Source organism: Psammomys obesus, unplaced genomic scaffold (genome assembly GCF_907164565.1).
Source record: "Psammomys obesus unplaced genomic scaffold, mPsaObe1.curated_primary_1811, whole genome shotgun sequence".
NCBI classification, from domain to species: Eukaryota; Metazoa; Chordata; class Mammalia; order Rodentia; family Muridae; genus Psammomys; species Psammomys obesus.
Window position 1 is genome coordinate 30,074,359 of NW_026593286.1, and position 25,291 is coordinate 30,099,649.

At 39.7% G+C, this 25,291-nt stretch overlaps 1 protein-coding gene and 1 pseudogene across 2 annotated transcripts; both read left to right on the forward strand.

Moving 5' to 3' along the window:
• Nucleotides 1–41: 41 nt before the first annotated feature.
• On the forward strand, nt 42–22,335 carry Wdr12 (WD repeat domain 12). 2 transcript variants are annotated; one of them, XM_055616588.1, is made up of 14 exons: nt 42–109; nt 457–675; nt 2,926–3,020; nt 6,576–6,670; nt 10,519–10,625; nt 11,451–11,566; nt 12,480–12,634; nt 14,271–14,316; nt 16,307–16,392; nt 17,527–17,667; nt 17,778–17,883; nt 18,004–18,136; nt 20,920–20,992; nt 21,643–22,335. In XM_055616588.1, exons 2-14 carry the CDS (start codon nt 635–637, stop codon nt 21,718–21,720), a joined length of 1,272 nt encoding a protein of 423 aa, XP_055472563.1. In that variant the 5' UTR covers nt 42–109; nt 457–634; the 3' UTR covers nt 21,721–22,335. The 2 variants fall into 2 exon arrangements, with proteins under 2 accessions (XP_055472563.1, XP_055472562.1); XM_055616587.1 differs by lacking the exon at nt 42–109 and having other exon boundaries at nt 147–675.
• A 73-nt stretch (nt 22,336–22,408) lies between these two features.
• Nucleotides 22,409–22,964, forward strand: LOC129683713 (60S ribosomal protein L12-like; annotated as a pseudogene).
• Nucleotides 22,965–25,291: the final 2,327 nt, after the last annotated feature.

A 25,291-nucleotide genomic window follows, 5' to 3' on the forward strand; every position in this document is an offset into this window, starting at 1 on the left:
CCTCCGGGCGGCGCAGTGCGGGCCCAGAGGTTGGACCCTTCCCGGCCACCGTCGCCCGGTTCCCCTCCGACGCGCTCTCCTTTTTCCTATTTCCGCTCTGCAGCCTGAGGTAAGAAAGAACACATGAGGTCCCGGTTGAACCGGGCTTTTGGAACTCTGCATAGCAGACAAACTGGCGGGACCCTTGTCGCCCGAAGTTCAGGAGCAGGAAGTGTAATATCTGCCCGGGAAAGGGAGTTTTAAAAGCAAATAAGGGAGCCTGGACGCGGTGCGGCCAAATGAATCAAACCTACAACTCCCAGTGTTCAGAGGGTCTGAAACGCGCTCCCTTCTGGGGTTTGTAGTACGTGGATTACGGATGTAGGTAGATAGTAAGAAACCAAGGACTAAGGGGGCCTGGCTGCCTTTAAGACTCTGCCTCACTAATCGATGTTTCCTCAATCCCGGAATCGGTAGTTGATGTGTGCGGGCTGGGCGCCGGTGGGAAGGGAACCTCGTGGTGTGCTCTGAGGAAGCAGGAGGAAGGGAGCCGAAGCCCAGCTTCCACCGCGCCGGCGGCGTCCTCGTCTGCCTGGAGCTGCCCGACCGTCCGCGCGCACGTCTTCCCGGAGAGGTCTCGCGTGTACCTTCCGCCATGGCACAGCTCCAGGCACGTTTCTACACCGAGGACAAGGAGTAAGTGAGGGTTTCGGCTCCTGTCCCTGCCTCCCCGTAGCCGATCTCGTTTTAAGACCCCTCCTTGGCCGTTCTGCCTGGGGACAGACACTAAAGAAGAAACGGGACAAGGCTTCAGGAAATCAAAGCTGAAAAGAGTTTAACAAGTATCTGGCTGGAATTAAGAGGATTGAATGCAAATGAGATAAGCTGACTGGCGGATAGAGCTAATAATAATAAAAATAAAAAGATTTCATTTGCCCTCCCGTCTTTTTCACAAGCCCCTCACTGGTGCCCTGTCCCATTTGGAAGCAGTGGGCACATCTTAGCCGGCTTCCTGAATCTCCGTTTTCCCACCCACCTTCGTGAGCTCTTTACAATTTTAACAGGGCTTCGAGTTGACTTTCTGAATGATGCGCACACCGTGCTCTTAATTTGAGGAGTGAACTGTGGCACTTCTGTTTCCAGGCTGCCCGTTGATGCTTTCTGGCGGTTTCTGAAAGCACAACTGTGTTTGCTTTTTTTTTTTTCAAGCAGTCTAGAAACTGGATCTCTAAATTTGGGGTTCATAGAGCTGTTTTTGTTTTGTTTTAAAGATTTATTTATTTCTACAATGTTCTGTATGCATATACACCTGCACGCCAGATGAGGGCAGTAGATCTTACTACAGCTGGTTGTGAACCCCCTGTGGTTACTGGGAGTTGAACTCAAGACCTCTGTAAGAGCAGCCAGTGCTCTTAACCTCTTAGCCATCTCTCCAGTCCGTTTTTTTCTTTTTTTAAAATAGATTGAAGTCAATTCAGTTACCGATTTGATTAGGTGTATTAAATGTGTTGTTCTAGCTACGTTTCTCTTGCTGTTATAAAACATGATGAAAGCTTTTTGTAGTTTATTCATAAGGCAGAATATCACCATACCTAATGGCCAGATAGTCCATTATATGGCTCATTTTCTCTTATTATCCAATTAGATCTTTGAATATCTTAGCTATTGTGAACAGTGGCTGTGTAAGCATTAATGTACAGTTTTTCTGTGAACAGTGTAGCCAAGGCTGGCCTTAGACCCTCCTATCAACCTGCCTTTGCCTTCCAAATGCTGGGATTAAAGGCTCGTGCTGCCATGCCCAGTGAATGTGCATTTTTATTGCTTGTTGGTGTATATTCAAGAGTGTAGTTTTGGGGCCAAGTAGGAAGACCACATTTAACTTTTAGAGGAACTAGCAAACTGTTTTCCAAAGTAACCCTACGGCTTTACATTACCACCAGCAGTGAATGAGGGTTCTTTCTCTGTATCTTCCCAACACTGTATTTGCACCCTAACGGATGTGAAATGATTGTGGTTTGGTCCTGTGCCTGTAGTCATTGCTCTTTTCTGTGGAAAACTATTCAGATTCCCTGACTGTTAAACATTTTTCGTTTTTGTTTTTTTTTTTTTTTTTTTACTTTTTAACACCTAACTGTAAATGTTCATTATATATGGTAGATACAAGTTCCTTACCAGAGAAATAATTTACAACTTTTTTTTTTCTCTTTGAGTCTTCTGCTTCTGGTTACATATTCTTCTAATTCAGTCTGTTAAACAGCTATAAAGAAGTAACTATGCAAAGTACTCTTATTACTCCTTAATTTGGACTGCTACAGTGTTTCCTTGTTGCCTATACAAAGAATTAAAAATAGTTTTATAGACCATAGGATTTAAAACACTCTACATGTTTCTCGTCTTTGAACGCTACCTAAGGCAAAATCATTGCTTGAAATAGGCACAGGTTCCTTTGGTCTGCTATTGCTTTCCCACCGTCTCCTTTCCAGGTTTCCCTTTCCTACCTGGCCAACATCACTTTTTACAGCTATGGCTTAAGAATTATCTTTTTTGTGCATCTATTTGGGTCCAGAACTTCCACCCTGTTCTCTGAAGTGACTTATGTCTCATCATTTATGACACTGTGTTCATGGGTTTTCACTGTTCTTTTACGAATAAAGACAATCTTACCAGGCGGTGGTGGTACATGGCTGTAATACTAGCAGTCAGGCCGCAAAGGCAGGCATATCTCTCTGAGTGCAAGGACAGCCTGGTCTACAGAGAATTGCAGAACAGCTAGAGCTACACAGAGAAACCCTGTCTCAAAAAACATAGAGAGACCTTACATCGTTTTATTTGTGCCATGTAGTAAATGTCTTGTGTAAAGTACCCAATAAACAGTTGTTGAATGAATAAATGCAGATTTGTCAAAATGTGTAGACTTAATGCTGACATATCATTTCCTGTGTATAGATATGCTGTAGATGATGTTCCTTTTTCAATCCCTGCCACCTCTGAAGTTGCTGACCTTAGTAACATCATCAATAAATTACTGGAGACCAAAAATGGTGAGTATATATGCTCCAGGAAGTTGGGAGCGGGCACAGTGCCATCAGCTTCACTTAGATACATTTTGTTTGTTTTATTTTATTTTTTGGATTTTGAGACAAGGTTTCTCTTTGTAGCCCTGGCTGTCCTGGAACTCTGTAGACCAGGCTGGCCCCTAACTCAAAGAGATCCATCTGCCTCTGCCTCCAGTGTACTGGGATTAAAGTCTTACGCCACCATACCTGGCTATACATATTTTTTAGTTCCATTTTTTTTATTCGGTACATGAATTTTATAATAAAATAAATCAGTTGTAACATACAGATTTTTATGGTAGATTCTTTGAAAGAAGAAATTTTTCTGGAAAAAATAATTGTTTCATCTGCTTTTTAAAGACAGTTTAGAGGCAAAGTATTTGTAATTTGGGAGTACAGATGTTAATGTATGCTATTTACGGTAATAAAAGGATTGTGCTTGTGCCAAATAAAACAAGAGCCTTCAAGCTTAGGCCTCATGTTTGCTAGAGATGTGTAAAACAAGATAACAGTATATTTTAGCGTTTATTTTATATAATAACAAAAGTCTTTGTTAATATGGGTGTTTCTTGTTAAAAATTACCCAAAAAAAATAATGGGTATAATCAAATTTCATAAACACACAAGGAATTGAAAACTACATAAAGCATCTTTAAAAAAAAAAACAAAAACAAAAAAACAGAATTAGCTGGGCTTGATGGCACATGCCTTCAATCCCAGATGCAGAGACAACTGGGGCTCTTTGAGTTCAAGGGCCAGCCTGGTGTATGAAGAGAGGTCAGGGCAGCCAGGGCTCTGTTACACAGAGAAGCCCCTGCCTTTAAAAACCAAAAAAAAAAAAAAAAACCCACAGAATTTGTCAGTGAAGAAGTTTGCTTTATGCCAGTGTTTTTAATGGCTGTGAAGCTCTTTTGCATCTTTCCTACTTGAAGCATTGGGTGGGTGGGTGAGTTATAACTGGTGTCTTTCCTCTTCATTGTTAAGTAGTCTCTTAGTTCTTAAGTTTTGTGCTTTTGGTATAGGTTTTGGTTTTGGGTTTTTGTTTGTTTGTTTGAGACAGGGGCTCACTATGTACCCCAGGTTGTCCTGGAACTCATTATGCAGACCCAGGCTGGCCTCAGACTCAGAGAGATCCTTCTGCTTGTGCCTTCTCACAGGGATTAAAGACGTGTACCACCATGGCTTGTGAGATAGTGCAGGCTTTTGTTTATCAAGGGATGGATAGGGCTTGCAATCTATTTATTGCTAAAAAGCTATAGTTTTTAATTTAAAGATACAGTATTTTTGAGGTGTCCTCTTATTTTTATCATATATAACATAGAGATTCTGATGGGTATTTATTTTATTTGTAATTATATAGAAATAACTGATGCATCACTCTTAAGTTATTAAGCAAATTATTTGGATTTCAAAATATTAAAACATAAATCATTAGTTGATTACTGCTAATATTTATGGGAAGACTAATAGGATCAGTTTACTAATTAAATGTATTAAATTATTACTTGCCAGCTTCAATAATAGATATAAGTAGTGATTATCATTAATTGTTAGAACCATTAAGTAAGGTTAGTGGTAGCTAGGGACCATTATGGTGGATGCAGTCAGGCTGGATCCTGAAGGTGGATTTCAACAACTGTAAAAGATAGGTAGGTAAGGGCCGGGAAGATGGCTCAGTGAATAGTGTTTATGTGGACGGTGAAGACAAGTGTTCAGATCTCCAGTCTCCACATAACAGACCTTAGTATTTAAGGTGGCAAATGAGCCAGGAAGACATTGAACATCAGCCTTGAACTTCCAGACTCATGCACGCGCGTATGCTCACACACACATATAGAAAAAAAACTTACACCTTGTTGATGGATCCATGTTGATGTGGTACAGTAGGAGATAGACAATACTCCCTGTGAAAACTTTCCAAAAAATAAAGAAACCTGAAGTCTTAGCAGTTATTTAAGGCTCACTGCTTTCAAGGACATGGTAGGAGAGCTAAAGGCTCTTGCTGTCCACTACTGCAAGCCTGATAACCTGATCCCCACAACCCAAGGAAAAGTGGAGAGACCCAACTCCACAAACTTGTCTTCTGACCCCACTTGGGCATCGTGGCACACATGCCACAAACACCCATCTTACATACCCAAGATAATCATAAAAATAAACTTAAAAAATAAAGTCACTTTGGAGCTATAATTAACCAAGCCCAGAATGTAAGCAATGAAAGATAGTTGACCCACTTTCCTTGGTGAAGAAATGACAAGAAGAAAAAGGAGGGGGACTTAAGCCTACTCTAAAACATGAGGAGCTGGACATGATGGCATACTCCCCAGCCCCCAGAGGCTGAAGCAGTGAGATGAAGCATTCAAGGCTAGCCTGAGCTATGCAGTGAGTTTGAAGCCAGTGTGAGCTACACAGTAGGGCCCAGTTTTTAAACGTTAATTAAATTAATAACTGCATCAAGAGTCATGAGTATTTAACAGTAACATAATTAATATTTTAATATCTTTTAAGTTCTTATATTTTAGAAAAATATAATAAGGCCATTTAAAAATGAAATGATATGATGTCTGAGGTTTGCTTTTAAAAAAAACTAGTGGGAGAATGGAGAGAGGAGTAGAAATGATTATTCTGGAGTTGTTTGACACTGGAGTAGGATATGGATGTTTGCTGTATTTATACTTTTGTGTATGTTGTAAATTTTCTGTAAATCAAGAGCTTTTTAAAAATCAGGTAATGAGCCAGCCATTGTGTCCTTTAATCCTAACACTCAGGAGACAGAGGCAGGCAAACTCTGTGAGCTTGAGTCCAGGACAGCCAGGCCTCTGTTACACAGAGAAACCCTGTCTCAAAAATCAAAAAAAGAAAGAAAAAAAAAAAATAAGATAATGGCCAGGAGGGTGGTGGTGCACACCATTAATCTTAGCAAAGCAGGCGATCTCTGTACATTTGAGGCTAGCTTGGTCTGCAAAGTGAGTTCCCAGACAACCAGGGTCACACAGTGAAACCCTGTCTTGAAAAGAACAAAAAGAATAAACAATAAAATAAAAATCAGTAAATGGGCTTTAGGTGGTACTTTAGGTACTGTCTAGCCTGTTTCTTGTAGTATACTCAAGAAACCTTTTTTCTTTTCTTTTTTGGGACAGGGTTTCTCTGTGTAGCCTTGGCTGTCCTGGAACTCATAAAGCCTGGATTCAGACCCTAGCTCCCTAAAATAATTACACCAACCATAAAACCAAGAGTAAGCCAACTGAAGAACAAAATATGATGGCTCCTTACAGTTGGTGTAGCCTGCTGGTGTGGTGGCGTTTGCTTTTGATCCTAGCACTTGGGAGACAGTCAGGTGGACCTCTGTGAGTTCCAGGACAGAGATCCTGTCCAGAAAAAATTAAAAAAACATGCAGTGTGTTAGAATGTAACATCTGTGTGATGTGCCATGAAAAGTTGTAGAGCATCTGAAGCAGCAGTAGTCAAGGTCTGTGGACTTGATTGCTCTGAAGTTCTCACATAATACACCAATATTCTTAAGACTTCTCTCTTTTTCAGAGCTCCACAAACATGTCGAGTTCGATTTCCTCATCAAGGGCCAGTTTCTTCGAATGCCCTTGGTCAAACACATGGAGCTGGAGAACATTTCATCGGTGAGTCCAAGTACTGCTTGTATTTGATTTAATCGTTACAAAATACTTTGAGTAACTCCTTATAGAATCAGTTTAAATTGTTTTCAACACCCAGGAATCTTAGAAAACATTTTAAAGTTGTATTTACTTATTTATTTAGTATATGGTACATGTAGGTGCTATAACCACCACATGAAGGTTGACAATTATTGGGGACAATTACTAGGAGTCAGTTCTCTCCCATGTGTCTCTTGAACCTATGACCTCAGGCTTGCTAGTAAGCACCTTTGCCCACTCACTCAGAAATTTGAATTTGCGTTTCTATATAGTAATCTTTCAGACTGCCTCTAAGAGTATTTTATTCATTAAAATGCAAATGAATTAAGTCTTTAAATCTGTGAAATCATAAGTAAGAAAAGGAATAACAATTGTATGTGTACTACTAAATCAGGAATACCACATAATTGCACACAAAGTGTGTGTTAGGTTATAGTGATTGGTGACTTCCAGTGATTTTAAACGTTCTGCCCAGGGGTCTTCCCCAATGGTGCTGTCTATTGACAGTGCCATCCTGATGAGCCTGAGGGGCAGCGAAGGCAGGGAAGGAGGGAGTCAGGTTCAGATGGTCAAAGCTGTTACTGACTAGCGTTGGATTGCTTTTTTTATTTATTAGTTTCACAGAACAAAGACAGACTAATGATTATCCAAAAAGTACAAGATTATTTCTTTGATTTTTTTCATTATATGTCCAGGGTTACAAGTTCAGTCACAATTAGAAAATACAAACAGAACAAATTTTATTTTTTATTATCAGTCCTATAACTCCAATTTAAAGAATCTAGAGAACGTCTCCTCCAAAGCAAACACATTTATTATATGACAGTGTGCTTTTAGGTTAGCAGTGTTTGCAGACTGAAAGCACTCTAGAGAAACAGAAAATATCTGAACCAGTCTTTTATGAATAGCAAATACTAATACCTAACTTCTTTTACTATCTGTTTCATCATCTATGCTATAAAATAGGAAAAGCTTATTTTAATCAATCTATCTTAATTTACTGAGTTTTATTCATCCAGGAATGTTCCCTGCATGACCCCCCATCAGAGAACTCTAAGCATATTGTAAAGGGAGGCTAAACCACATTTTTTTATTACTTAATCCACTGTCACAATAAGACACAGACACCTGTTAGATTTTATTTATCTTAAGCTGGGCAGATGACTTCATCTATGCTAGCTCATATTTCCAAACCCGCATCTCATGTTCTCTGCTTCACTTATTCTTAGTTGGGATACCTCCCTCCATAATTCATAAATACTTGCTGATCCTTCATCTGGATCACTCCTTTCCACATTCTCAGTTTCTTTCTCCCAACCTACACGGTGCTCTTCTCCACCTGATCCATGATGGCTTTCTCCTTCCTTCTTTCTTCCTGTCTCTCTCCCAAGATCCTCTCAGTTCCCAGAAGCCCACAAACTTCGGCCACACCTTCCTATCCGCCTTGCCCAAATGTGGCATTTTCTTTTATTTGCCCATTTAATTTGTTAAACAGAGAAGCAAAGTTTACAGTGTCATTAGGGGTATGTGAGTGTCTGTGTAGCAAGCAGGCCTCAGCGGGAAAAAGAAACTAACATAGAATAGATAACACCATATCGACCCCAGAACAAGAATGACACTGATTGCAGCATTCGGCTCAGCCTTGCTGGAACTGTGAAACATCTGTGTTGGCTTTATGGCTCTCGCTGTTTGCAGTGGTTATGGTTGTGCCAACTTTCCTTAATGTTATTTTTTATAGTTAATAATATCACTAGCTCTTCCAGAGGATCTGGGTTCAGCTCCCAGCACTCACATGGTGACTAAGCACTGTCAGTTACTCATTCCCAGGGGATCTGCCTCTCTCTGGCCTTCTTGAGCACTGCATACACAAGGTAGACTACATGCAGGCAAAACACCCATACACACAAAACAAAAATGAATAAAATCTAAAACAAAAAGAATGCAGCCAAAGGTAATGGTACATGTCTTTAAGCACTCAGGAGGTGGAGGTAGGCAGGTCTGTGTAAGCTCCTTGCCAGCCTGGTTTACATTATGAGTTCTAGGCCAACCAGGGTTATAGCGTAAGACTCTGGCTTAAAAAGGGAATATTTGGAGCCAGGAAGATGGCTTACTGAGTAAAGGCACTGGCCACAAAGCCTGATGACCTGAGTTCATCCCCAGGACCCACATGGTAGAAGGTGAAAACTAACTCCTACAAGTTGCCTTTTGACCTCCATATACACTGTAGATTACATGGATGCGCACACACTTAAAATAGGTAAACGTAATAAATTGCTTATAATTTGTAATTGCCTCTATATAAGAGCAAATTTAACATTTTAAAACCCTTTGTTGTTTCTGTTTTTTGAGACAGGGTTCTCTGTGTACTCCAGGCTGTTGTAGAACTAATTCTGTAGACCAGCTTAGTCTTGAACTGAAGTCTTGAACTTGAATTCGCCTGCCTTTGCCTCCTGAGTGCTGACTAAAGGCATGTGCCACCACTGCTGAGCTCCTTTTTTTTTTAAACACTTTATTTTTATTTTATGTTCATTGATATTTTGCCTGCATGTATGTCTATGTGAGGGTGTCAACTTCCCTGGAACTGGAGTTACAGACAGGTGTAAGCTGGAAATTCAACCTGGGTCCTCAAAGAGCAGCCGGTGCTCTTAACCTCTGAGCCACCTCTCCAGCCCAGTTTTAGCTGTTCTTAAGCATACAGTTCAGTAATGTGGAGTACGGTCCTGTGCAGCAATCATTACTCATTTCCAGAACTTTCAACATCCAGAACAGAACTCTTCTCATCATATACTTGTATGATCTTTTTGTGTATCTGAATATCTAATTACATAAAAGTTTTCTTTTTATTCCCACTTTAAACTTTTCTAAAACAACTTTATGTTTTTTTACGTGTGTGGCTGGAGAGACAGTTGTGGGTGCTGAGAATCAAACTCATATTTATGGTTGTGAGCCTAGCCTTTAATGGCTGAGCCATCTCTCCAGTCCACTTTTTTGGTTTCCTGAGACAAGGTTTCTCTGTTTTGTCAAAATATTGTATAATTTGGGAGGCCTATCTATCTATATATTTTTTTTTTAATTTTTTTTTTTTTTTTTTTTTTTTTTTTTTTTTTTTTTTTTTTTTTTTGAGACAGGGTTACTCTGTGTAGCCTTGGCTGTCCTGGACTCACTCACTTTGTAGAGGCACCTGCCTCTGCCTCCATGAGTGCTGGGATTACAGGTGTGCTTTACCACGCCCTGCTGGGAAGCTTTTTCTAATCACCCACTCTATAACTGGCCATATAATCATCTACTCTAACCCTCTATGCTAGTCTGGCTACTTCTTAGCACATGTCCCAAATTACTTGCCATATTGGTCCTGCCTAGGCTCCTTCTCCATCAGGTCAGTCCTGTTTCCTTTCTCTACCTCTTCTTCCTTCTTTTCTTTCTTTTTCACCTCATAGTCCTTCCCTGGGACCCCAAGACTGCAAATAAAGTCCAGCCTTCCTGTCATTGGCTATCCAGTTTCTTTATTAACCAATCAGAGATTTGGGGGGCAGTGCTTACAAAACATTGATTAAAAATGATGACAATGCTGATGTCCAGACTGCAGCTGGATCTCAGGGCACAGAAATCAGCATATGTAGCTGTGGCTGTTTTATAACTTGCCATGTAGACCAGGCTGGCCTTGAACTCATAGATCTGTTTGCCTCTTGCATGCTGAGGTTAAAGGGCACACCACTATTCCAAGCTGAAATCTTAACTTTTAAATGACTCCCAAATTTTCAGTCTTCAAAGTAATGCTTAAAAACTGTTCCTGATTTATTCTGTGTGACTAGGAAGAGGTTGTGGAAATAGAATACGTGGAAAAATACACCGCACCCCAGCCAGAGCAGTGCATGTTCCATGATGACTGGATCAGCTCAGTTAAAGGGGCAGAAGAATGGTATGCCATGGGAATGTGCTTTTTTCTTATGTTCCTCCAGCTTTTGCCGTCCACAGTGTGACTGTTTCTCTGATTCCTTTTTCTTCATAAAAGTAACTTTGTGCTGTGTATATTTGTGACTAAAACAAACAGGCTTTTGCAGTCAATGTATTCAAGAAGAAAACAAGTGTTCATTATTAGGTTTTCTTTGTTCAAAGTGTTGTGACATTTGTATTCTATAATGTCAGCAGTCATTGTTATTTAAGACATAAAAGATTTAAAGATGCAGATTTTTCATAGAGGTGAAAATTTAATTTTTGTGATTGCAGATCTGCCTGCCGGCTACCATGAAGATGCAGGCATTCTGCCGTGGGGCTAACACGGGCAACCTGGAGTTAAAGGGGAATTGGTGCAGATCTGAGAATAAATGCCTTAGGAATTGATCAGAGGGTGCTGGAGGTGGGGTGGTGTCTACATCTGTTGTGCTGGACATCAAGCCCAGAGGCTTCGGCTTGCTGGGCAAGTGTTCTAACACCACGCTCCCCATCCCTGTTTTTCTCTTAATAGTCTCAGTGGTTAATTAAGGACTGTTAGGCCTTTTAAGCAGCTTGCTTTGCTTTGGTGAAGTACAGTATTTATAACAAAGGTGAAATCTCATGTTTTTAATGGTTCAGAAAAATAGTATGACCCAAGCTGTTATACTTTGAAATCTTGTTCTTCATAAAAAGAAGAGTTTATTGTCCAAAGTTTGCTTTGTTGTTGCCATAGAAAACATTGAATTTTCAGAGTTTCAAGCATTTGTAATTCATAGCTTTTTTTTTTTTGTTTTTTTTTTTTTTGTGGTAGGATCCTATCTGGTTCTTATGATAAGACTTCTCGGATCTGGTCATTGGAAGGAAAGTCAATAATGACAATTGCGGGACATACAGATGTTGTGAAAGATGTGGCTTGGGTGAAAAAAGGTAAGGTTCTACTTAAGAATCTTAAGAGTTTAGAATACATTGAACTAATTTTACTGTAGCAGAAGAATGATTGGGTGAAAAATGATTCATGCCTCGGTTCTATGAGATCTTTCAGAACTATGATACTCAAGGAGGAAAGAATTATATTTTTAAATTCTATAGGTTGCTATTTGTTTCCCCCTGGTCTAGAGATTGAACCCAGGGTTCTGTGCATGCTGGGCACACACTTGGCCACTGAGCTACATACCAAATCTATACGTTGTTAAATCTTTTTTTTTTTTCAAGGCAGGGCTTCTCTGTGTAGCCATGGCTGTCTTGGAACTCAGGCTGGCCTTGAACTCATAGAGATCTTCCCACCTCTGCCTCCTGGAAGTAAAAAAATTTTAAAATTTATTATTTATGTATACAGTGTACTGCCTGCATGTGAAGAGGGCACCAGATCTCACTATAGATGGTTTTGAGACACCATGTAGTTGCTGGGAATTGAACTCAGGACCTTTGGAAGGACAGCCAGTATTCTTAATCTCTCCTCTATCTCTCTAGCCCTCGGAAGTAAATATTTAACAAAACTATCAGTGTACCTTTTCAAGTTACTGTATGTATTAAACACATTTTTCCTGTTTTTAAGCATCTTCTCTTTTTTAGGGGGGCTAAAGGGGGGGGTGGTCACAGCTTGCCTAGGCTGGCCTATACATCCCAGGGAGGCCTAATGCCTGTCACATTCTACCTCGGACTCCTGAGGCTGGGACTACAGAGGCACAGTACTAGGCCTGCCTTAAGAATTTTCCCTTTTTGCCACGTTAGCTCTCTTTTAAAAGCAGTCCAGTAAAACATTCACAAAAACACTGAATGATAAATAAGATGCAGTTAAGATTTTGTCCTAATTTGTTTCTTGTTTTCTTTTTTATTTCAGATGGTTTGTCCTGCTTACTACTGAGTGCCTCAATGGATCAGACTATTCTCTTATGGGAATGGAATATAGAGAGGAACAAAGTGAAAGCCCTACACTGCTGCAGAGGGCATGCTGGGAGTGTGGATTCTATAGCAGTCGATAGCTCGGGAACTAAAGTAAGTAGCCAGTGTGTTGTCACTATTGTGTTGTTATAATTTAAGCAACTGAATAAACAGATATATCTATATTCTTTTTTAATAATTTTATTTGATTTTTATTTTGTATGCATTGGTGTGAAGGTGTTGGATCCCTTGGAATTGGCTTTACAGACAGTTGTGAGCTGCCATGTGGGTGCTGGGAATTGAACCCAGGTCCTTTGGAAGAGCACACTGTGCTCTTAGCCACTGAGCCATCACTCCAGCCCTTCTATATTAGTTCTTAATGGTTCTCTCACTTGTAAAAAAAATCAGATGCTAAAAGTTACTAAGAATTTTTAGACCCAAAGTAAGTAGTCATACAATAAGAAAGATAGATTTACTGCTTCAATCTGGGTATCGGTCTGTCTTTATTGTATAAATTATATTTTAAAAATTAGATTAGAAGAGAAGAGAAATCAGGTTAACTAGTAGTTTCTTTATATAACCTTAAATGATAGTAATTGATAGTTTTTTAATTCGTCAAATTTTCTTGCAGTGTTGTCATCAATTGAAAATGTCTAGGTGACACCTGAGCCATAGCATGCTCTAGGGTTAATGTTAAGCACTTATTTACTGTCAGTGCTGGCGAACATCTTGCACTTGCACCTGAACTGAATCCGTAGTCTGTTATTTTCATATTTTGAGACGGGTTATCACCTTAGCTTAGGTTGTCTAGGAATTCTCCCTGTGTGGTCCTGTCTGGCCTTTTGCTGATTGGCCTGCTTCAACCTCCTAAGTACTGGGATTCCAGGCATGAGCCTCCATGCCCAGCCTGCCCTACTCCTTATTTATTATAACAAAATAGTAATGGTTAAGCATGTAGACCAGAGAGTGATAACTGCGTGCTGCATTGGAGAATTCCAGATTTAGGAGTGTTCTGCATTTTGGAGTAACAGAATATTTGATGTACTCAAAGATAAAGGTTTATGATTTATTTTCAGTCACAGAGAGTTTCTATGTTGTTGAGTCCAAATTCATTAACCTTTGTCTTTTGGCTAGGAAGTTAGGAGATATGTATTTTGCTTACATATAGACAGAAACTCATTTTCAACTTACTAAAGCTCAGGAGAAAATTTGATTGTGATAGTCAGAGAAAGAATGAACAAGCCAGAACAAGAAGGTAATGGTACATTTGGGCTCAAGAACCTCTGGAATGGAGGCTGAATGTGGCCAGCATACCCCAACCTTCTCTGTGTTCCTAAGTCACTTGTGTTCATTTTGAACCTTATTCTGTTTTGTTTTTTTTTTCTACATGGAAATACTTCCTAGTTTGTATATCCTATATACTATTTGTTCCTTGGGGAAAAAAATCTACTTTGTTTCCTGTAGGAAAAGTCTAAGTTCGTTTCCCAGGATTCTAGAGGCAGAACAGACCTATTAGTGTAGTATAAGTTAGTTGCCCACTTTGATCTAAACAGCTATGCAAGACACGTAAGAATAGCAGCTGGTTACCATGGAGACCAAGGCTACAGCTTCCAGAAGACTATGTAGTAGTAAAGATTTTAGAGCTTGGGTTCAGAGAGATGAAGCAAGCAAAGAAAAACTTGGAAAGTAAAAAGGGGGTGAAGAAAATGAGCTATTACATATGCTTTCTCCTTTGTATTTATCTTTTTAGTTTTGCAGTGGCTCCTGGGATAAGATGCTGAAGATCTGGTCTACAGGTACAAATGGTTTTTCTACTTTGACTTATTAACGATGTTTCTAGGGTTTTAGTGCGGGACTTTTATAGCACATATTTGCTATAAAAATAGAACAGTGTGTTTTAATATATACAAAAAGTAGTATGAATTTCTGCTTTAAATTTTTTTTGTTTTTTTTTTTTAATCCTACCACTTCTTTGTCAGTCACTGATTTGCTACATACATAACATATTTATATTATAATTATATAACATAATTATATTAGATCTCAGAATGCATTTATTAAGCCTGGAAATTGTTTTTTGAATTATTTTGACTCATTTTTAGCCACTTTAAAGTGATTTTTGAGTGGCTTGAGTGATGCCTTCGTGATTAAGAGTACTTGTTGCTCTTACAGAGGACTCAGATTTAGTTTAAGCACACAAAAGACAGCTCACAGCCATCCTCAACTTCAGTTTCAGGGTATCTGAAATCCTCTTCTGGATCCTGAGCACCAGGAACGCATGGTACACACACATACATGCAGGCAAAACACTTACTCATACACATAAAAATACTTAATTTTTTTTTTAAAGGCAGCATCTTTTATATATTCCTTGATATTCTGGAATCTGGCACTGTCTGTATAGACCAGCCTGACCTCAAACTTGTAATCCTCCTACCTCTTCACCATTTTGAAAATGAAATTTTAAAAAACAATTAGAGGAGGAAGGGTTCTTGAAAGAAGTTAGAAAATGCTGATGGGAGCAAAAGAAAGGGGAAACCCACCAAATTTTTAAAGAAGGAAGTAGTTTAGTTTAAATTGTTTTTCTTTTGTGAAATGTCTTATTTCACAAAGGAAAATGTAGTACCAGGTAAATGAGATACTGTTTGGTACCAGTTATTACTGGTTTGTTTTTTTTCTTGTTTTTGTTTTTTTGTTTTTTAATTAATGTATTTTTTTGTATTTTCAAGACAAGGTTTGTCTGTGTAGCCCTGCTGTGGAACTCATTGACCAGGCTGGCCTCAAACTCACAGAGATCCCCCTCTCAAGTGCTGGGATTAAAGGCATGTGCCAACACCATTCAGCTACTGTTTTTCTTTTTTTTTTTTAAGATTTATTTATTATGTATACAGTGTTCTGCCTGCATGTACACCTGCACGCCAGAAGAGGGCAGAGGGCACCAGATCTCACTGTAGATGGTTATGAGTCACCATGTAGTTGCTGGGAATTGAACTCGGGACCTCTGGAAGAGCAGCCAGTGCTCTTAACCTCTGAGCCATCTCTCTAGCCCTGTTTTTATTTTTAAAACATCTTTGTCATATACATCATTTAGCCAGGTAGCACACTCAGACTGAAAAACTATAGATTTTAATATTTTATAACTTTCATTACTATTGATCAATATCCATGAAAGTTATAAAATATATATCTATATTTTAAAAATCCAAGGACCTGGAAGTATAACTTACTGACAAAGCATTTGCCTGGCTCTGGCTTTGCTCTCTAGCACCGCAAAACAACTATGAAGCATTTTCCTTTTTTTACAAAAGGGGATAGTACATTTTTTAACCTGTGTTTACCTTATTTCCTGTATGGCATAAATATAGTATGGTCATAACTTAATCTAAATTGAATAGGAAGCAGTTTTTCATAGTTATGATAAAATATTCGTGATAATAATCATTAAGACGAATAACTGGTTAATTTATATGCTTTTAAAAAAAAAAAAGTACTTGTCCTTGTTTGAGGATTGCCAATCCAGGTAATGATTTTATTTTTGCTGCTACTAAGTAGAGTGTAGCACCTCATACATGCTGGTCAGGTGCTTTACACCTGAACTACAATCCCCCAGTGATCAGATAGTGTTTTTATATACAGTTTTTTTGTTAAGCCAAAAGAACAAAGAATATACATTCTCCTAATACATGAAAAAAGAAAGAAAACTGTATACCCACATATAGGGCATTCTGGCAGTTTGCTATTGCCTGCATTTTTCAATATTAAATGTTAATTTTCTCTATGATGTAGTCCCTACAGATGAAGAAGATGAAGTGGAAGAATCCACAAATCGACCAAGAAAAAAGCAAAAAACAGAGCAATTGGGACTAACAAGAGTAAGTTTTGATTAGTTTTGTTTTGTTTTGGGGGCTCTTTGTTTTTTATTTTTGAGACAGGGTTTCTCTATATAATCTTGGCTATCCTGAAACTCACTTTGTAAACCAGGCTGGCCTCTGCCTCTAGAGTGCTGGCGTCAAAGGCATGCATTGTTTCTTTTTGGCTTTAATTAAAATATAATCACATTATTGTCTCCCTTCCCTATCCACCATCTAACTCCTTCCATGTATATATCCATAAAATAGATTAAGACATGGTCAAACCCAAGTTTTACAGAAAACAGTAATGAATTTTTTTGGCTGCTGGTCCATTAGGAGGACATCAGGTCACCTGGAGCTGGAGTTACAGGTGGAGTTACAGGCTGGAGTTACAGCCTGTCTGGGGTTTTGGAAGCAAACACAAGCCTTTTGGAAGAACATCAAGGACTCGTACACACTGAGCCAGCCCTCCAGCCCTAAACCACTGATTTTTGGGTTCTCCTGGTTATTTGAGGTGGGGGTTTGAACCAAGGGAATATGTGAAAGTAGAGGACAAATTATGTGAGTCGGTTCTGTCCTTCCGTACTGTGGGTTTTTGGAGATTGAACCCAGGTCATCGGGCTTGGTGGCCAAACTCTTGCCCTTTCAGCCATCCCTCTTGCCTCCTGACTTGTACTTTTAATTTTTAAAAGTGTTTCATTATTTACGTGTCTTGTGTGTGTGTTTTGTGTGTATGCAATGACAGATGCGTGGTGATCAGAGGACAACTTGTAGCGGTTGGTTCTCCTTCCACTGCCTGGATCCCTGGCTTACACACGTCATCAGCCTTGACAGCCGCCACTTTTATTCACTGAGTCGTGTCTTTTTAACCCCTTCATACATAAAATAAACACAGAAATAGATATAGTAATTCTTGAAGAATTACTGTAAAAGCAAAACAAGCCATTGGGCAAAAACATTAACGTCTACTTTTTTATTTTGGCAGAGTATCATTATGTATCCTTGGCTGGCCTGGAAACTCAGAGCTTTATCTACCTCTGTCTCCTGCGTGCAGGAATAAAGATGTGCACCACCACACCTGACTCTGAAATCTACTCTTGTTTCTGTTATTCTGTGATGAAAATCTTTTTCCCTTTGGGGATCTTTCATTTCTAGACGCCCTTGGTGACCCTCTCTGGCCACACAGAAGCAATTTCCTCAGTACTGTGGTCAGATGCTGAAGAAATCTGCAGCGCATCTTGGGATCACACAATTAGAGTGTGGGATGTTGAATCTGGCGGTCTTAAGTCAACTCTGGTAAGACTTAATTTTGCTTTTCTTCTGATTAGTGGTCTTTTCAGAAATAAGTTTCTAAAGGTGGGTACTTTAGCCCACGGTGGCTAACTGTTCTTTCTTTTTATTTTCAGACAGGAAATAAAGTGTTTAATTGTATTTCCTATTCTCCCCTTTGTAAACGTCTGGCATCTGGAAGCACAGATAGGCACATTAGGCTATGGGATCCCCGAACTAAAGGTATGCTGTATCCAGTGGGGCGTGGTAAGAAAAGAATACAAAGATAAGCTTCTACAAATACTCCAGGTGTATTCTGCTTTTCTTTCCTAAAATTTATCTCATTTTCTTTTTTTTGTTCAGATGGTTCTTTGGTGTCACTGTCCCTCACCTCACATACAGGCTGGGTAACATCAGTCAAGTGGTCTCCCACCCATGAACAGCAGCTGATCTCAGGTTCTTTAGATAACATTGTCAAGCTGTGGGACACAAGAAGGTATGTGCTGGGGCAGGAAGCATGGTTTAGCAGTTCACAGCATTTGCTATCTTGCAGAGGGCCCAGCTTAAGTTCCTGGCACACACAGCAGACAGCTTACAACCTCTGAAATGCTGAACTCCCACACAAACACATAAATATACATAACTAAAAAAATAATTTAAGTGGGGCATGGTGGTGCACGCCTGTCAGGGAGGCAGAAGAAGTGGGTTCGAGGCAAGCCTGGTCTACAGAGCGAGTCCAGGGCAGTTAAGACTACACACAAAAACCCTGTCTTTAAAAACCAAAACCAAACAAAACCCTTAATTTAAAAAAAGTAAAACCTGATTATGATCTGCAAAATAAATATATCAATTACCATTACATACAGAGGATGAAATAAGTAATGAAATACTCAGTGCAGAAGGGCTGTACGAATACTAATACTCAAAAAATCCCAGAATTGGTCCACAGGAACAGCTCAGTAAGTAAAGGGTTTGCCCTGCACACTCGAAGACCCCAGGACCCCAAAGAGAAAAGCAGACTGATGAGTGTGCAGGTGGTCATAGCACTGGGGAAACAAGCAGAGACCCCAGGGCTGCTGGCTAGCCAGCCTATCCTTCTTGGTGAGCCTCAGGCTGGTAAGAGACCTTGTCTCAAAACAACAGGGCAGGGAGGCAGCACTTGGAATAACACCTACCGTTGTCCTCTTTTTTTTTTTTTTTTTACACTTTATTCGCTTTGTATCTCCCCATAAGTCCCTCCCTCCTCCCCTCCCAGGCCCACCCTCCCACCCCCATCTTCATGCATGCCCCTCCCCAAGTCCACTGATAGGGGAGGTCCTCCTCTCCTTCCTTCTGATCTTAGTCTATCAGATCACATCAGGAGTGGCTGCATTGTCATCTTCTGTGGCCTGGTAAGGCTGCTCCCCCTTAGGGGGAGGTGATTAAAGAGCAGGCCAATCAGATTATGTCAGAGGCAGTCCCTCTTCCCATTACTATGGAACCTACTTGGACACTGAACTGCCATGGGCTACATCTGTGCAGAGGTTCTAGGTTATCTTCATGCCTGGTACTTGGTTGGAGTATGAGTCTCTGGGAAGACCCCTGTGTTCAAATTTTCTGGTTCTGTTACTCCTTGTGGGGTTCCTGTCCTCTCAGATCTTACTATTTCCCACTTCTTACATAAGATTCCATGCACTTACGGTTGTCCTCTTACATACATGTATACCTCTACATGCATGTGCACACAAAGACCAGGATCAAGGGCAGTTTATTAATATGTTTTTGTTGCTTCTTTTTACCTGTCTCTTGAAGAAGTCACACAACTTACAAAACCCATCTTTCTGACCTTTTTATTAAACCAGAGAAAAAGTTTTGATTATCTAGAACTTAAGTAGAAATTATGTTAATGAAGATGTAATAAAAATATGTATCTTCAAAGATAATTAGATGCTAAACAACCATTTTTTACTCATAAGCTAGTGCTGTGATACTAGTATATACAGAATGTGCAAGTTAAAGCATACCCATAACTTAGAGTTGAAAGGGTAACATTAACTATGTGCCTGTTTGTGTATGCTATTGAAAATCTGTCCTCTAACATCATATATCTTAGGAGGCTTACATGTTTTAATTGACATTTTATATGATAGTTCGCACAGTTTCTGCATTACAAAGCAGAACAGAGTAACATTGCACTTGGCAAGAATTCCTGAAATAAAGATACTTCAGTAGCAAATTGCACATTTTGAAAGTATGTACGTGTATGTATATATGGCAGAGAAAACAACATATAAGGGAGGAAGAATTATGGTGTAATACTAAATTAGCAACCAAGCCAATGTTAATGAAGTAAATGGGGAGAGTGGCAGAGCATGTGACAGATCATGATTACATCAAGCAGGACATGGCAAGACTGTGAGGGTTTGACAAGGAACCAAGAAGAGCAGCTGAAAAACCGTACTGTTCACAAAAAGCTCATGGGAGCATGGAGTGTGGGGTGGCATTAGAGATCCGTGGTTTTGTTCTGGCTATATTTTGAATTTAGGTCTTTGGCAAGATTAATTTCTTATGGATTAAATGTAGAGATAGAAGTTTAAAGAAAATATTGTCCACATTTCTGCTTGAATGATTGGGTAATGCTACTTACTGTGATAAGAAAAAGTAGGAAAACATGGGTCATGAGAGTGACTCAGTGGTTAAGAATACTGGCTGCTTTTCAGAAGACCTGGGTTCAGCTCCCTGCACCCACAGGATGGCTCACAACCATCTGGTTCCAGGGGATCCAAATCTGGAACTCTGGCCTCTGCAGGCTCTGTCTGAATATATGGTGCACTGACATACATGCATGCAAAACACCTACACAAAGTAAAGTAAGAAGAGTTACTTAATAATTATTATTATTTAAGATTTATCTTAGATCAATGTAAAAATAGTTTTTATTTTTTAGAAAAATAGGTTTATGAGGGAAATTAGGGAGTTTGATTTGGGTCTATCTGTTGCCCATCCAACTTTACATACACAGAGATATCAAGCTCAAGAAAAAGGTTTGGGCTAGAAATAAAAATTATGGATTTATTATACAAATGACTGGAAGAAGGGTACATACAGCACCATATGGGATAAAATTAATGTACAAAAGTGTAAAAATGGGCCTTATTGTGAATAAACTTTTGCAACTGAATAGCAATAAACTGGGTGTCTATTGTAGTAAATCCAGTAAAGTTTTGAGAAAAGTATTAGTGATTACTCATGTTTACTTAAAATAGTGAATGCATATAACATGTATGTTTTCGTCTTCAGTTGTAAGGCTCCTTTGTACGATCTAGCTGCTCATGAAGATAAAGTTCTAAGTGTGGACTGGACCGACACAGGGGTAAGAATTTACAAATTTCTCAGTGAAGGAAAAATAAGATGCACCTGATGTCTGAAGTTGGCAGGATTTTTGTTTTGTTTTGTTTCATCTTTTTCAAAGCAAGGTCTCTTTCTCTGTAGCCCTGACCATCCTGGAATTCGATGTATAGACCCTGCTGGCCTAGAGATCTGTCTGCTTCTCGCCACCACTGCCCACCTTAAAGTTAGCAGTTTTAATTTCTGATTTTTATGATTATTTTATATTCCATTCCAAAAAATCAAAGAAAAAGCAAATCTGCCCTTTAATAATTTAAAGAATAGTAGGAATTGAAATTTTAAAACAGGTCTTTTTTTCCCTCTTGAATATCATTTTACTTCTTTTGGCGGTCTGGAGAACCCCAGCGTTCTTAACATGCATGCTAGGCAAGTAGTCTACCAATTGACAAAATACCCACCAGATGTAGTGGTGTTCGCCTTTAATCCTAGCACTTGGAAGGCAGAGGATGACAGATCTCTGAGTTTGAAACCAGCCTGGTTTACAGAGTGAATTCCAGAATACCCTGGGCACAGAAAAACCCTGTGTTGGAGAGAAAGGGAAAAAAAAGTCATATTTAATCATGTCTAGCTACTGTATATGTGTTTGTATTTACCTTTTTTTCTCTTTTTACACAGCTACTTCTGAGTGGAGGAGCAGACAATAAATTATATTCCTACAGATATTCCCCTACCACTTCCCATGTAGGGGCTTGAAAATGACTGATAAAAGAGACTTTCTTGTCCTGTTTTGTTTGGTTTTTTAGTGTCTCACTGTTGCGTCATGAACTCTGTGAATGAAATTGGGCTCTCTTGGTGGAGTGCTTGCCTAAAATGTGCAAAGCCTGTGCGTGTACTATCTCCAGCACTGTGCAAAAAAATGGCCATGGTAATGCATTCCTGTAATGCCAGGTTGGAAACAAGAGAATCAGAAGTTCAAGGTCTTCCTTGGCTGTATAGTGAACTCAGAGATAGCCAGCCAGAGTCTCAAGAAGAAAGAACTCAATGAGCCAGGTGTGGTGGTGCACACTTTTAATCTCAGCACTGGAGAGGCAGCGGCAGGAGGATCTCTCTGAGTTTGAGGCCAGCCTGGTCTACAAAGCGAGTCCAGGACAGCCAAGGCTACAAGAGAAACCCTGTCTCAGAGGGGAAAAAAAAAATCATTGGATAATCCTCTGTTACCATCATTGTCAATGCAGAGACAGGAGGCATTTGAATAATGCTTTTTATTTGAATAATGGTTCATCTTTCATAATAGCAACATTCATAATAGCTACATTTTACTGCCTTTGTCAATCATGTTCATAAAATACAATAAAAATGTGACCTGAATTCCCTACCCTGTGCAGAGTCTTAAAACTTAGTTGAGTTTTAAAGTAGACTTGTAAAAAGGACATGTTCCGGTTTTCTGCTTGGAGGAGGCCATGATGCAGCATTCTTCAATTGTCCTGAGTCTGTGTTCATCCAACAGCCACACTCCTCATGCCGCCCAAACCTAACCCTAATGAGATCAGAGTCGTGTGCTGGAGGTGCCCCTGAGAAAAGGTCAGCACTACATCTGCTTTGGCCCCCAAGATCGGTCCTTGGGGCCTCTTCAAAAAAAGTTGGTGATGATGTCTCCATGGCTACCAGTGACTGGAAAGTATGGGGATTACAGTGAAACTGACCATCCAGAACAGACAGGCCCAGGTTGAGGTGATGCCCTCTGCCCTGATGATCAAGGTCTTTGAGGCCACCAAGAGACAGAAAGAAGCAGAAACACTTTTGATGGAATTATCAACATTGCCCAGCAGCTATGACACTGGTGTTTGGCTAGCGAACTTTCTGGAACTGTTAAGGAGAGCCTGGGACTGCAGTCTGGGCTGCATTTGGACGGCCGCCATTCTCATGACAGCAGCAGTGGCACAGTGGAGTGTCCAGCTGGTTAAGAAGCAATGAGAAAATATTTCAGTGAGAGCATCTGATTGAAAAAAGGGACATATTACAAGTATAGTAACTTTGAAAATTATTATTGCTTCTTGGCTTTTTAGCTATTTTTGAAGCAAACCATTAGGAAAGGAAAAGACTAGTAATACTATAAGAGCCCGGCATCATAGCACACTTTCAAGCAAGAGGTTAGGACGGCAGTAACAAGTTCAAGTCAGGATCAGGGTGGACTACAAGACTCAGTCTCAGAAGTACAAATGGAGGGTCACCTAGGTGGCTAACCTGAGTTCAGTTCTCAGGGCGGAAGGAGTCTGCAAGTTGTCTAGCCTCCACACACCTACTGTGGCATGTACACAACTAACCTTTTATAAATAAACTGAAAAAAATGTTTCTAAAGTTACAGGAAAAACAGTCTCAGAAACACTAAAAAGTAGTGCGTATAAGAAAGAGTATTCAGAGCATTAAAATGTAACTGTTTATTTGTAAAAAATTCATTGAGAGTTGGGTGTGGTAGCACGAGTCTTTAATCCCAGCACTCAGGAGGCAGAGGCAGGCGGATTTCTATAAGTCTGAGCCCAGCCTGGTCTACAAAGTGAGTCCAGGACAGCCAAGGCTACACAGAAACCCTGTCTCAAAAAAAAAATTTTTTTTTCTCTTTCAAATGCAGTATTGCTGACCCTAAATGATTAAAGTGCAGGTGGGGCCAGTACACATACAGGCACTCACTTTATTTTTTACTTAAAAGAGGCCTACAGGTCAGATGAAATGGAAAAAAAGGAAGTGGTGTCTGAAATTTAACCCTTGAGACTAAGGCTAGGCAATCTTGCTGGGGATGCATACAAAACCAGTGGCCAGGTATCCTCAACATGGACTGTGTCTAAGCCATCTAGTCTGCCAAACTTGTCTCCTTGGGTTATGTAAGTGGTAAGATCTTAAAAGAGGCCAACACAAGTCTATAAACAATCTAGCTGCCTTTTAACATCCTTTTCCTTTTCACTTTTCTTGCAGCAAAGACTGCTTTTGACACATTTGTTCCTGTGCTGCTCATGTGAGGTTCACTTGGAGTGGCCTGCACTGGGGCCAGTTGGCGTGTAGGGTTATTTGTGCTGTCTTAATAGGATGGGCTGTATAACTGTGTTGAGACCAGAGCTCCTACCTAGCAAATGTCTGTTCCTGCTGTTTACAGTAAACTTGCTAAGTTTAAAATTGGGCTTAGGCACTGGAGGTGTAACTTACAGGTAAATACCATTACTTAACACATTTGAGGCCCATGTTTTTAGGGATAGGAAAGCTAACATGCCTGGTAAGAATTTAGCCACACTAGTGTCCCATGTGCAAAGAAAGACATGAAATAAGAGGTAGTAAAAAGGTTGTAGTCAGCAATGTGGGAAGCAAATTGGCTGTCAAAAACATGTTGATTAACAGCTGAGCCACAGCTGGGCAGGTGAAAGATGTGGGTTGTTTCCAACTGAGAGGCACAGAAACATCCTAAATAGCAGCTTGAATACTGTGAGAAAGCGGAAATGTAAGTAATACTTCATACACCAAGAAATTTTACTTTTCTCAAGTCACCTTTACATTCTTAGATGGAATGATCTTTTATGTTTGAAAATATGAAAAAAAACAAACAAACAAACAAACAAAAAACTTGCCGTGATGACTTACCTGGAGAAGACCCAACTGGAAGCAAGGTACTTTTTTTTTTTTTTTTTCATTTTATGTAGAACATAGAAAAAGCTTTTCTGACAAATGTTTGTATTACTCTTTATTTGGAATTAGAATTCCATTTGGTGTTGCTATCAACTGCATATGACAATATGCATAGTCATATCTAAATGCCTTCCAGCTTTGAGAAAAGATGAATGTTTAATTTGATGTACACATAATTACACAATCAACCCTGTGTCATGGTTACTTAAGTGCTGTGACAAGATCCCATGACCAAGGCAACTTGGAAAATATTTAATTTGAAGATTACAACTTCTGATCTGGTGCATATGTATAACTGCAGGCAAAACAGACACAAAATTTAAACATCTTTTAAAAAGGAAAGATCGTGCTAGGCATGATGGCACATGCCTTTAACCCAGCACTCAGGAGGCCAGGGCAGGTGGATCTGAGTTCAAGACCACCCTGAACTACAGAGTGAGTTCCAGGGTTACATCGTGAGATCTTAAAACAACAAAAAACCTACTACCAGTTTGGATCTCATTTGTGGAGCCCCACATTCCAAATCATCTGATTTTCTTTTCAGTTGTAGGAATCTATGATGAAGGAAACATTTTAATGCTCTAAAGTTATATGTTCATAAAGAACTGACAATTGGTTAGGTCCCACTTAATCCCAGCTTTTGGGGGGGGGG

Excerpts from the sequence above, each read along its gene's own strand:
- Wdr12 (XM_055616588.1), top strand. The coding sequence starts at position 635 with ATGGCACAGCTCCAGGCACGTTTCTACACCGAGGACAAGGA. Across the intron at positions 10,626-11,450 it reads GTTAAAGGGGCAGAAGAATG|GATCCTATCTGGTTCTTATG; the intron begins GTATGCCATGGG and ends TTTTTGTGGTAG. Across the intron at positions 12,635-14,270 it reads TCGATAGCTCGGGAACTAAA|TTTTGCAGTGGCTCCTGGGA; the intron begins GTAAGTAGCCAG and ends TTATCTTTTTAG.